Consider the following 13082-nt stretch of genomic DNA (forward strand, 5'->3'; position numbering starts at 1 on the left):
GCCCCGTCGCCTTGCAGCGACGCCGCGCCCCTCGCGCGCTCCCCGCGGGCGGTCACACCTCCACTCCCGGGGGCTGTGCGCGTTCCGGGGCGCGGGGGCCGGGCGGGCCGGGGCGGAGCGCGCGCCGGAGTCCCGCCCCTGTTCCCCGCCCCCTCTCGCGTTGATTGACGGGGCCTGGGCGCCCGCCCCAACCAATGAGCGCGTCTCGGGGCGGGCCCTGGAAGCAGCTGCTCGGGCTACTTAGAGTCTTCGGCTCGGCGGTGGGAAAGCAGAGCCGAGTCGGGACTACCCAGGTGCACCGGGCGCCCCAGCAGCGCCGGCCGGCAGGCGCACGGGCACCGCGCCGGGCACCGCACCGCAGCGTTCCGCGCGGGGCAGAGCGGAGCCGCAACCCCACGCGCCGCCCAGGACCCAGCAGCCGCCGCCGCCTCCGCAGCACCCATGGGGACCCGGAGACTTTAAAGGAGTTTGGGGTTTCGGGAGCAGGGAAATCACGGGTACGGAGAGGCGGCTTTCTTTGCCTTGGAAACGGTTTTTCTTCGTCCGACTGTTTGGACCCTGTGCCGGGTAGGAGGGAAAAGGGGTCTTTTGGCTGAAAGTGGACCTCCCTGCACAAGCTACACCCACACCCGCACACACGCACCGCACCGGCTTCCCCCAGCCTTCCCTTTCCTCTTTGTTAGGTTATTTTAGACAGAACGGCCTCGCCCTGGCGCAGCCCGATGGGCCCTGCTTGGGGAGGAGGCAAGAGAAGTAAGGGGCAGAGTGCACCTGCTTGTGTGGGCAGGTGTGCCCGGGTGCGTGGGTGTACGTGCATGGGCGGGCGTGCAAGCGTGGGGTTAGACTTGTGTCCTAATGTGGGGGTCTGAGTGTGTCGTCGCGAAGGGCTGTCATTGTGTGTATGTGACATGACCACCCCGCTATACCCGCCGGCCTGTGCCTGGACTCCTAAGTGGACACAGTTTCGCCGGTGTCGAGTGCGTGCGTGCGAATGTGTCCGATTGTCATTGTCCGAGGCGCAGACCTGAGAGGGGGCTGGCGAGGGTGGGGGCAGAAGTGTGAGCGCGGCGCGCCCCACGCGCTGAGGCCTTGGGCGCCCCTCCTTCCTTCCGACCCAGCCCTCGGTCCTCTCCCGGGTGTGGGTCTTCCCTGCGGCCACCACCCGCGCGGTCGTCCCACCGGGACGCCGCACGCCTCCCAGCCGCCCGCCTGGTCTCTGGTGGGAGTCGCGCCGGGTTCCCGGATGGGGTCCGAGGCGGCGGGGTGGCGTCTGCTCTCTCTGCACCTGCCCTGACGCCGGGCGGGAGCGGGTGACTGGAGCGCGGCGCGCGCGCGGGCGGGCGGGTCCCAGGGGCCCTGCGCGCCCCGGGGAGGGGCGGCTGGACTCTGATCCGCCTCCGCCTCTCGTCTGTGCTTCCGCAGATCCCGGCTCCTGGCCCTTGCCTCGCCGCGTCATTGATGGGCAACCAACTGGACCGCATCACCCACCTCAACTACAGCGAGCTGCCCACAGGGGACCCGTCGGGGATCGAGAAGGACGAGCTGCGAGTCGGGGTCGCCTACTTCTTCTCGGATGAGGAGGAGGACCTGGACGAACGCGGCCAGCCCGACAAGTTTGGCGTGAAGGCCCCGCCGGGCTGCACCCCGTGCCCAGAGAGCCCCAGCCGCCGCCGCCACCACCTGCTGCACCAGCTGGTCCTCAACGAAACTCAGTTCTCCGCCTTCCGGGGCCAGGAATGCATCTTTTCCAAAGTGAGCGGCGGCCCGCAGGGCGCCGACCTGAGCGTCTACGCGGTCACGGCGCTGCCCGCGCTCTGCGAGCCCGGCGACCTGCTGGAGCTGCTGTGGCTGCAGCCGGCGCCCGAGCCGCCCGCCCCCGCCCCGCACTGGGCCGTCTATGTGGGCGGCGGGCAGATCATCCACCTGCACCAAGGCGAGATCCGCCAGGACAGCCTGTACGAGGCGGGCGCGGCCAACGTGGGCCGGGTGGTGAATAGCTGGTACCGCTACCGCCCGCTGGTGGCCGAGCTGGTGGTGCAGAACGCCTGCGGCCACCTGGGCCTCAAGAGCGAGGAGATCTGCTGGACGAACTCGGAGAGCTTCGCCGCCTGGTGCCGCTTTGGGAAGCGGGAGTTCAAGGCGGGCGGGGAGGTGCCGGCCGGCACGCAGCCCCCGCAGCAGCAGTACTATCTCAAGGTGCACCTGGGCGAGAACAAGGTGCACACGGCCAGGTTCCACAGCCTGGAAGACCTCATCCGCGAGAAGCGCCGCATCGATGCCAGCGGCCGCCTGCGAGTGTTCCAGGAGCTCGCCGACCTCGTGGACGACAAGGAGTAGCCTCGTGGGGGGCCGCCTGCGCCCCCCGCCTCCCCGCGCCCCGCTCCCTTCCCAGCTCTCGGGCTTCCCGGCCCGCCGGCGGTCCGCGACCCCCGACCCCCGCGAGCGCCCTCCTGCGGCGGCCGGTGCCCGGCTGCACCCTCGCACCCCTCTCCGCAAGTGGCAGGAAGTCTCAGGAACTGGCCCCGGGACGCAAGGGCAGCTGTGCGCGCCTGGCCGAGCCCCCCACCCCCACCCCCCAGTGCCGGTGATGGTGTTGGGAAGCCCAGCGTGCGCTTTCCCCTCGAGCTGTAACCGGGGAGAGGGGAAGGGGCTGAAGGGGGCAGGGTCGCGGGTTCCCCGCAGGTCACCCACCAGTCAGTGACTATCACCCGACCTGCCACGAAGGGACCATCGCCGCCCCCAGCGCGCGCACACAGACCAGTCGGAGGTGAGAAATAATCTTTCCAGGGCACAGTTCGGCTCCTGGATGAACGTGTCCCCTGATTGCAGGATTTCCAAGAAATCGAGCCTGTCCCTTAGGCACTTGTGAATAATTCCACAAGAGAGCACTTCGGGACTCCGGGCTATCCCGAGGCTGCCCGGGACTTTTCCAGCTCTCCAGACCCAAGTCTCCTGACCTTGTATTCCAGGCTCTGGGCAAAGCTGTAATGTTTGCTTCCAGTCCTTTCCACCGAGGGAAGCGACCGCCACCCCCCACCCCATTTGCCTGTGAGTCTCCCTCGCTGGCAGAAGGGAAGCCTTCCTGGTCCTCGAAGGAAAATGGCTCAGCCGATTTGGTGAGGAGCTCAGCCCCGCCCCCGGCAAGGAGAAGGGTCACCTGGTTGGTGTCTGGGAACTTGAATTTGTGGAGAAGGTCGCTTGTTCTTAACCCTAGATTAGCTCCCTAATTGGGCTGCATTTCAGAAAGAGTCTTTATTTTTTAAAGGGTTGGAGGAGAGAGAGAAGAGGAAGAGATGGCAACATTCAAGAAACCAGCATTATTACAGCACCATAGCCAGTATATTTAGTTTGGCTTTTCCTAACATAGAAATCTTAGAAGGTGGGGAAGTGGAAATAAAGTTTTAAAAGTGAGAGAGCAGTTTTCCAACTATGTCAACAAAGCCTATCGTGTTGATGTTTTTATTGACCATTTTAGCAACATGCTAATAAAATTTCAAATTGAAATTTTTATTTTCATGGCTTTAATCCATGATAGTTTAAATACTGGGGGCCATTAAGAGTGGATTTAGCTACGAGCTTAGCTAACATTGCCTTTTTCACTCTGTTTTTCTCAAATCTTATGAGAATTCTGTTTTTGAATATTGTAGTTAATTTTTGGCTTGAAACGGCAACCCTAGTAATGGTGAAGTTGTTAATCGATGTGTATATTGTACTGAATTTCTGTCAGTTAAGGGGTTTACTGCTTGAGTGGAAATTGCTAGCAGGTTCCGTGAGGTTTCTTTTCTCCATGTTGTATACCATTACCATTTCACATCTGCTTTTCTATTTTTCTTCCTCTCCCCTTGATGTCCTTAGGAGAAAGGAATCTAGAATTGGTGGCTTTTTCCCTTCCTCTTCTGCCAATCCCACAATTCATTCCTGAAAACCAGAAAGAATTTGTAGGACCAGGGCACATGTGTGTTTTTCAAAAAATTAAGGCCGTTTGAAACCCCTTCCTTGGCCAAGGATGTACCAACTTCTCTCGCTGTGTTGCAGCCCCAGCCTGACTGTTAATTGATTCAGTGTTAGACACCTACGCACCTATGTCCCTTTCCAGGGAATTTGTCAAATAATGGTGTTTAGCTAATCGTTGCAAGCAATCAATCGCATATTGACAGCTGTGATTTAGTTGGATGGCAAACATGGCCAAAGCCAGTTTTTTGGCATTTCAAAAATAATGCAATAAAAACTAGTCGAGGTTAGCTGAGACTGGAAATGCCTTTTTTTTTTTTTCATGGTGAAATGATTCATTTCTGTTTTGTTTTTTGGTTTCCATCCTGAATTCATTCCCTGATCTTGAACCAAAAGGTCAGACCAACGAAATACGAACTAGAGTATTTTTCTTAAGCCTATTGAGTGATTTATTTTTTAAAAAATGTTTAAATGCATATGCTTTTCTTTCAGCACATACAATGGCAAAACTTTTGTAATAACTACCTTACCTTTGCATGTATGGGGAACTGAGAGTCACTTATTTCCCTAAAGTATTCCTCTTTCAAATAGCAGATGGCAGATCATAAACCGAAGTTCTTTATTGTGTCTACCCTTCTCCCCATTCTTTACTGTGTCCTCCCACTGTATCTTGGCTCTCTGCTGTATTAAACACCATCCTGAACACTTGTTCCAGCAGAAATTCTTGACATTTTGTCCTCCACCTGTCATCAGAGGGTGGGACTTGAGCAAAAGAAGTGCATCGGTCAATCACACCTAATACTAACATTTATTTCCTCTGATGGCACATAATCTGATTTTTCTCCTACCGAGATGGTCACTGTAAGAACAGAGGACTGGCCCAGCACCTTTACACTTGCTGACACTCGACTGGCTGAGTTTGGTAGCCAAAGTGGCATTCATTCCCTACTGCTCTGTCAAGGACTGGGTTGATGGTAAGACTTGTACAAATTCACAGTAGGAAAACACTCATTGCAAAGGGGACTCTTGGTCCATGTTAATAACAGCCAGTGGCAAAATAAGCATCGTGCACCATGGAGAGGATATTATCAAGATATTATCTAATAGCTCTCTCCAAGTGTATTTTGAGGGCATTGTTGACGGTGTGAGTGAAACCAAATAGGTGGATGTTCCTTTGAAAGAAGCCATGGGCATACTTGATTTTTTATTTTGCGTCAATATAGGATCTCTGGATTTTATCAGAGTTCTAAAAATTAAGGCCAGAAGCCTCCTAACATTTTAACAGAGGTCTGGAATTTAGTTTGGGTTGGAGTTATTCTTGAGAGAATGGAGCTTCACTGTACTTTTCTGATGCTGAGTGTGGCCAACCAGGAGGTGCGTTCTGTGGGCTCTCTGGTAGACAGGAAACCCACTCTTTTTTTTTAAATGTTTTATTTATTTCTAGGAGAGAGAGAGAGAGACAGCATGAGCAGGGGAGGGTCAGAGAGAGAGGGAGTCACAGACTGAAACAGGCTCCAGGCTCTGAGCTGGCAGTCAGCACAGAGCCGGACACGGGGCTCGAACCCACGAACCGCGAGATCATGGCCTAAGCGAAAGTCGGACGCTTAACCGACTAAGCCACCCAGGCGCCCCAGGAAACCCACTCTTATGCCTCCCTTCTTTCTCTGCCTTCAGATGCTGACCCTGAAAAAGCAAACTACTAGAAAAGAATGAAGATTTTTACTCCAAGGAGAGGATTACTACACATTTTGTTATTTAAAAAACAAAAACAAAAACAAAATCAAAGGTGGGGAGGAGTAGAGGGTGGACATACTTTAAACAAAATCAGGTCTCAAACGCTGTTACTCCCCAAGTGTACTCATTTAAAAAAAATCCTGTACAAATTACATATATTACATTTATTTTTTAAAACCTAAAGTATATCTATGAGCTAAATATATATATATATATATATATATATAAAGTTCCTCAGTATTTAAAAATTTAAATCCCAGTCTTGACTGTATATCATTAAAAGAAAGACTGAATATGTATTCACTTGCAGATAACAAACACTTGAACCAGATTAGAACATCAAATGTAGAAGCAGCTGTAAGACCAATTATGTTACATGATTTTACCACCTTAAAAAAAAAAAAAGGTTTGATGTTTATCTTCCTTTGTGTCATGTTTTATGGTGAACACTTTTGTTTGAATAATGATTGTTTTTCAGAAAAGCATGCCACTTGTGTTCACAAAATAAGGAATTATCTGAATCATCAGTATATCCTAACAGTCTTCAAACATTACCTTATTGAAAAATTACATTTTATATGTTCTTTCCATCTCTAAGAGTTCAGTCTCTTAGCCACCTAATAAATGGAGCAGGGTGGAATTTCAGTGAAATTAATACTAGGTGCACAAACAAAATAGAGCAACCTCATTTCCTTTTATCCATATGTATACCTTCAAAGCTTTCTGCTGTCTCATTTTTAAAACATTTTTTAATGTTTTTTTAAAAATTTATTTCTGAGAGAGAGAGACAGTGTGAACAGGGGAGGGTCAGAGAGAGAGGGAGACACAGAATCCGAAACAGGCTCCAGGCTCTGAGCTGGCTGTCAGCACAGAGCCCGACGCGGGGCTCAAACCCACGAACCGTGAGATCATGACCTGAGCCAACGTCAGACGCTCAACCGACTGAGCCACCTAGGCACCCCTGCTGTCTCATTTTTAAACAGATGAAGAGAACCTTGTTAAGTTTGGCTCTCAGAGATGACTTGCCACATGCAGAATGGGTTTGTAGGTGAAAAGTACAGGCTTTCAGGTTTCTAGAAACATTAAAAACTGTGTTTAGAAAATGGTTGTCTGACACCCAACTTGATCTTTTTGTTGACAATTACTAGCTTTTGGCAGAGTATGTATACACACACACACACACACGCATATACATATACATACACATCTACATGTGTCCATCTGCGTACACCTAAACATTTGCATATACACGTATACTACACATTTACATGTGCATACATTGTATCTGTGTCTGTAAATACGTTCCTACCTATAGCTAGTAGTCGTGTTTTCATTCAGAGATGGACATAGATGTGTGCACACATGCCGATTATTGAAGGAGACATGGAGAGTGACGTGAGACCTACAAAAACAGGTGACATTCTTTCCCGGGGTCCTCACAGCTACTGAACAACTGGCAAGGCACCCATGCCTGAAACAAAGCATAAAGAAAAAGAAGAAAAATGTGGGAGTTGCACTTGGTTTTTGTCTCAATTATGGAAGTATAGGTTCCTTGTTTCTCTAACTAGAAAGACCTAAGTGTCAAAGGAAAGCTGTGAAGATAAGAAATTACAAAATAAGACGCAAGAGAAAGTGGGAAAGTTCAAACATGATAAAAGAAATGAATAAGCCTTTCAACAGGGGACACCTATTCTCTAACCGAAGGTGAGAAAGCCAAGATCTTATTTTCCGACCATTTAATAATTTATAAAAATCCCCTTGATTCCATCACTCGCAGGTTGTATGTTTGCCTCATTTGAACCTATGATAGAAGAGATTTAGGTATTTGAATGTGCTGGGGAAAAGGAAAAATAGTCTTCTCTGGCTTTGTGGCTGTGGGTGAGTTTGTGATTCTTGCATTTACAGGCAGCAAGCACCCAGACAAACAGTCCCCCATGCTGTGGAGTGTAATCAGCCTCTCTGGTTGACAGCGCCTTGCGCTGGCTGAGGCACAGACTAGGTGCTCAGCATATATAAGGCTAAGGAAGGCACGTCTCCACCTTACGTGTTCTCAGTGATACCTGATCACTAGGGAAACCAGAGGTCCCACCGCTTGGCTTCCCTACAAGGGAACCTAAGTTACTCTAATTGAAATTCGCAGGCTTTTCCCATATCAGAAGACCCCACAAAAACATAATTTCTGAGGCTTAAGACTAATACCAGGGAAAAGGTATTCTGAATATTCTATTTGCTAATAGTAAAAAACAAACTATCAAAGAATCCAATGACAAAATATTGTCATCATTTGGTTAGGAAGGGGAAAGCAAACTAACAACTCCGACTATACCTTCCCACAACTTCATCTCTCATTTACGTCAAGGGGAGATCTTTCTTGCATGAAATCACAATATTATTCCTTCAGAAAGAAGCTTATTATTAAGGCCCTTGCTAAGAATTTTCTTCCGTTATGTAGGGGAAAACCTACCAGAATATGAGCTTAACTCTCGGAGAAAATTAGATTTGATGGAGTTTGGTCATGGGTGTTTTTCTAAATAAACATTATTCACTTATATATGAAAATATCCAAATAATGGCTATGCCCATTGGCTTTTATAATCCAATTACTTTTTTATGTGAACATGAGTTCTGAACTTAATTTTGTCCAAAGGGGAGAGGCTTGTAAAATACTAGGTATGAACAGACCCAATATCCTAAATTCCAAGCACAAAAGTAATGCCTCAAATGTTAATCTGAACTGTATTCAATCTTCCAAAAGATAGAAAGAGATCATATAAGGCTACTGCTTATGTGCTTTCCAAGAAAATTCTTGCCATCAATCTACAATATAGACGTTAATGTTCTATTCATGTCACAATGGGAAACTTGAGGGCTTCTCTGAGTATACTGATATTTGCTTTAACAAATACATTATTATTCTAAATCCAGTCATTTTCCCCTTCAACAGTCCTGCAACATGCCAGCTCTCTGCTCACTGCCAAGCCCCTTGTTTTCAGATTCTCCTGGGGAATGAGCAAATCTAGGGGGATCGTACTGACAATGATTCTGTAAAACATCTCCCAGCTCTCGGCACATGCTTTGTTTTGTCCTGCCTTCTGCTTCTCCGTGGAATTGTCTGCCCTGGGTCTGAGCCAGAGAAAGGCAAGTCTCAAGGGTAGGGTTGCCTAATTTGGCAAATAAAAATATAGGCCAATCAATTACATTTCAGTTTCGGATAAAGGAAGAATAATCATTTTAGTATAGGTGTATCCCATGTGATATTTGGGACACACGTATACTAAAAATGATGTTTTTATTTGAAATTCAAATGTAACTGCATGTCCAGGACATTAACCTGGTCACTCACTAAGAAGCCAGAGACCTCTGATCTTTGAGAGCTGACAAATTAAGGACACATCCTCTATAAGGACACATCCTCTATCCACAGCATGGAAGTGTATTATCAGATTGCTCATGTGTCTTTTAAGGCCGAGGCCAGATTCAGGTTCAGAGACAAGCATATAGTCCAGGAGAAACCTCAGAAGGAAAAGTTCACATGCTCCCTAATCACTGAGAGAGTTGGTTACATGTTTGTGTATATGGGGATGGGTGTTTCATGTGTCTCTATTATTATACTCTTTTGATTATATTTTATTGGACCTGCCATCCTTTATCTGAGGACATGAGAAACGCTTTCCCAGATACAGTCAGAAGCACTCTATGTCACTGTTTCTAATCCCGCCTGCTACGTATCCCAATCCAGGTCCCCATGTCTCACGTGGCTATCCCATACCTCCTCTCCTGTCTATCCATCTGGTGCCTCTATCCAAACATGTGTGGCCACAGTGATCTTTAAAAAAAAAAAGATGGGTTTTTTTTGAGAGAGAGAGAAAGAAGGAGAGAAAGAGGAAGAGCTAGTGCAGGTAGGGGAAGGGCAGAGAGAGAGGGAGACACAGAATCTGGAAGTAGGCTCCAGGCTCTGAGCTGTCAGCATAGAGCTGGACATGGGGCTCTCAACTCATGAACCATAAGCTCATTATCTGAGTTTAACTTAACTGAGCCACCCAGGTGCTCCGATCTATTAAAATACACACTCATGCTCACAAGATAAAGACCAAACTCCTTATGAGGCAGTCAGGGTCCTCCATGGTCCAGCCCCTTTCTACCACCAGCTTATACTCCACACAGAATAGGATGCAGAACATGTAGTTTTCATTCTACTTTCATGACTTTCTATGTTGATCCCTTTATCTGATTGCCCTTCTTGATTCCTAAGTGGAGAACCCTTATTTACCCACCCTTCACAGTAGCACCATGCTGCTCCCAGGTATGGCTTTGGTAGTTTACGTCTGTGTGTTCCCATTGAGTTTGTTTACACATCCCCCAGACTCTCTCCTACTATAAATATTGTTTACATCTGTCTTTCTCTAGACTGAGCTCTATTGGGAAAGGCTCTGCGACTTACTCATTTCTGCACCTGTGACGTCTAGCACTTGGAATTGATGCTCAGTCAGAGTCTACTGAATTAAGGGAAGAGGTGAGGAAAGGGAGAAAAACTTGGCTCTCCCAGAAGGATGTAGGACATACTGCCCATGGTTTCTCTCTGAGCCAAACCACAGTAATAATGGGCTAAAAGTGTCAACATCTGCATGATTCTCCCCAGGAATTCTATCACAGAAAATTAGTTTCTGTTTAGAAAATAAGCTAGAAATGTGAGAAATCTATATGACACTATAGAAGATGGGAGATGCGCCATATGTAGTTGAAAAGGTTTCTCTGCCCTCATTATACGGATGCAAGCACTTCTTCATGAGTGAACTTTATGAGTTTCATGATGATGGAAATGCAGATTTTTCTCCTCTTGGTAATTCAACCTCCACCTAGGTGAGATAGCTCTGAGAGCTGCAAATTTAGAAGGCTTGCGAGGAGTAAAGATAAGACCAGCCATTTCCCATATGGGCTACTTCAGTCAATGGGCCATCAAAGACCAGAGATGTTCCATCGGTGCAGAAAATGCCTGAAAAATCCAAGTCCTGTTCACCTTTTGGAAAGTGAAATCTTTCCCAACTTACTAACAAGCAAAATCGTTAGCATCTGTGAAAGGAAAACAATCCCCTTGTCTAACCTTCCAGCAGGGGGAGCAGGAGAAAACCAGCCTGCTTTGACTGATGACATCTGGACCTCCAGGTAGCTGAACAGCTAGAATAATTTGAAATAATTTGAAGTGCAGTTGAGCACCAAAAATGTACCTAGATTAATGTCTTCTAAAATATATATACTTTTATATGTGAGATTTTCCCTGGCAGTCTTAGGAGGAGCACCCTGTATTTTTCCAGTGAAACAGTATTGTCTGAGCACCTCTGGACATTAATGTAGTTTAATCTGGTTTTGGTCATAGTTATGGTTATTTGTACTTAAGAAAAGGTATTTTAATTTGAGGCTTTTTAAACCATAATATCCTGCTGAGGAAAAAATTGTCAAAACTCAAGAATGGAGTGCTTCTTTGGAATGAAATACTACTAACTGGGGATTAGAAACCTAGGTAAATATGGGTTATGGTGAAACGGCTTTTGCCCAGAGAGCAATTTCTAGAGGAGACAGCAGACGAGATGTTTCATTATGCAGCCTCACCATCCTCATTTCAGAAATCAGTGCCCCTTGTGTGCATCTGTTTTATTTGTGTGTAATTTTATGAGGCAGGATCTACACAAGGAAATGGGAACAGAGGGAGTTACGCCATCCTCTACGGACCAACAAAATAAGTGCTTGACAGCCCAGATCTGTTCTGCCCATGATACTTCCTTAAAGCCTTTAAGGGTTTTCCATAACTTGCAAGATGAAATCCAGACTGCACAGCATCATTCAAGCAATGCCCCTTCCGTCCCCTATCCCCCAACCTCTGATGCTTCCTCCCTTGACTCATCATAGTACATAGTCCCTACGAGTCCTCTGTATTGAACCGCTTACCTTTCTCCAAAAGCCATGTCATTATATACCTTTGCTCAAGCTTTCAGCTACGTAGAACCTCCTCCTCACCTTCTTATCCACATGTCAAAATCCTCCTCCTCCTTTCTGACACAGGTCATTTATTAGCTGTTCTGTGAAGCCCTCTTTCCCCTGCAATACACTCTAGCTCAGTGACAACAAGCCAAATTAATCCTTCCTCACGAGCTCCTGTAGCTCTTTGTCTGAGCACTTACCATTCACTCTACTGACTTAATATTCCAATTTTCAGCCCCTAAACTATGTCAAACACAATTTATTTAAGTTAATTGGAACCAGATTGCCTGCTGAATTGGGTTTTAATCTTGAGATAGGGGTCTTGGCATTCTGGTTTTTGGTTCCTTAGTAGCTAGTATCTGGTCATATTAGATGCCCAACCAATGCTGACTTCATTTGACTCAGTTAATTAGAAAGCAACTCTCTTGCTATAAGAACAGTAAGTGCTTTTTTAAAATTAATGTTCTCATGGGAGATCAACTCCCTAAACATTTGGTGGGTCCCTATTATAGGCAGGCCTTTGTTTTACATCATGTGGATACAAAACATAGTCTAGACTTCAAGAACTCCATCTGGTAAAGGAGACACGTATACTATTAGCCACAATCCATGATGGCCTGGAATGTAGGTCATTACCAAGGTACAATGAAAACAATATACTGTAGAAGGTCAAAGGAAGAAGCACTTGGAAGGAGACATCAACTTCAAGAAATGAGTCCCTGACTTGCGTAGAAGATCTGAATGGTGTTTTTAAGATGATTACACATTTTTTGTGTTGAATCTTTATTAACAGATGGGAAAATAGATAATTTTGGCATGTTATTTAAATCTAATAGACACCCTTTTGTCATTTTTATGTAAAATGTTATTTTTAGAGTAAATTTGGTCCTACAAATTCTGTAGATGTGAGATTTACATATATTGAATCAAAGCCATTTTGCTGTGGAACTACTGAGATTGGCAGGTTATTAGCATTTAATTTACCAGTTAATTCACCTCCCAGTGCATCTCTGCAGGCCAGATTTTGATTGATAGGTGGACTAGTAGCCTAAGATTTAGTTCACAGGGTTACGACGAATTCTCTAGTGGGAACCTGTGCAAATTAGGGGCTTCTTTGGGAAGGGCTGGGGGCCCTGAGCAGTGATGATGGTAGGTCGTCTGAGAAGGTGCTCTCGTAGAGAAAAAACCACCAAAATGTCAGAAACCATGAGGACTTTGCTTAGATGCAGTGTGCAGAATGTGTCAAGATTAAGACCATTTTGCCAGGCAGAATTAATAGCTGTGGCAGAAATATGGCTGGCAGGAAACTGATAGCTCCGAAAACGGATACCAGCTCTCAGTCTATATAACCATTCCAATTTCAAAGTGCATTGTGTTTCATTTAAAAATGGCCCTGTGAAGGAAACAGGAAATCTATCAAC

General features: G+C 47.0%; 1 protein-coding gene across 2 annotated transcripts; it reads left to right on the plus strand.

Annotated features, from left to right (window-relative positions):
* The first annotated feature begins 281 nt into the window (after positions 1–281).
* Positions 282–4659, plus strand: LRATD1 (LRAT domain containing 1). Of its 2 annotated transcripts, none has more exons than XM_039219129.1 (2): positions 282–497; positions 1423–4659. In XM_039219129.1, the coding sequence occupies exon 2, from the start codon at positions 1459–1461 to the stop codon at positions 2335–2337; it is 879 nt and encodes a 292-aa protein (XP_039075060.1). In that variant the 5' UTR covers positions 282–497; positions 1423–1458; the 3' UTR covers positions 2338–4659. The 2 variants fall into 2 exon arrangements, with proteins under 2 accessions (XP_039075060.1, XP_039075059.1); XM_039219128.1 differs by having other exon boundaries at positions 485–567.
* The last annotated feature ends 8423 nt before the right edge of the window (positions 4660–13082 follow it).

This window comes from Hyaena hyaena, unplaced genomic scaffold (assembly GCF_003009895.1).
Source record: "Hyaena hyaena isolate Hyena2069 unplaced genomic scaffold, ASM300989v1 scaffold_792, whole genome shotgun sequence".
Lineage (NCBI taxonomy): Eukaryota > Metazoa > Chordata > Mammalia > Carnivora > Hyaenidae > Hyaena > Hyaena hyaena.

What these genes read in the sequence shown, in the direction of transcription:
- LRATD1 (XM_039219129.1), top strand. Translation starts at nt 1,459, where the DNA reads ATGGGCAACCAACTGGACCGCATCACCCACCTCAACTACAGCGAGCTG.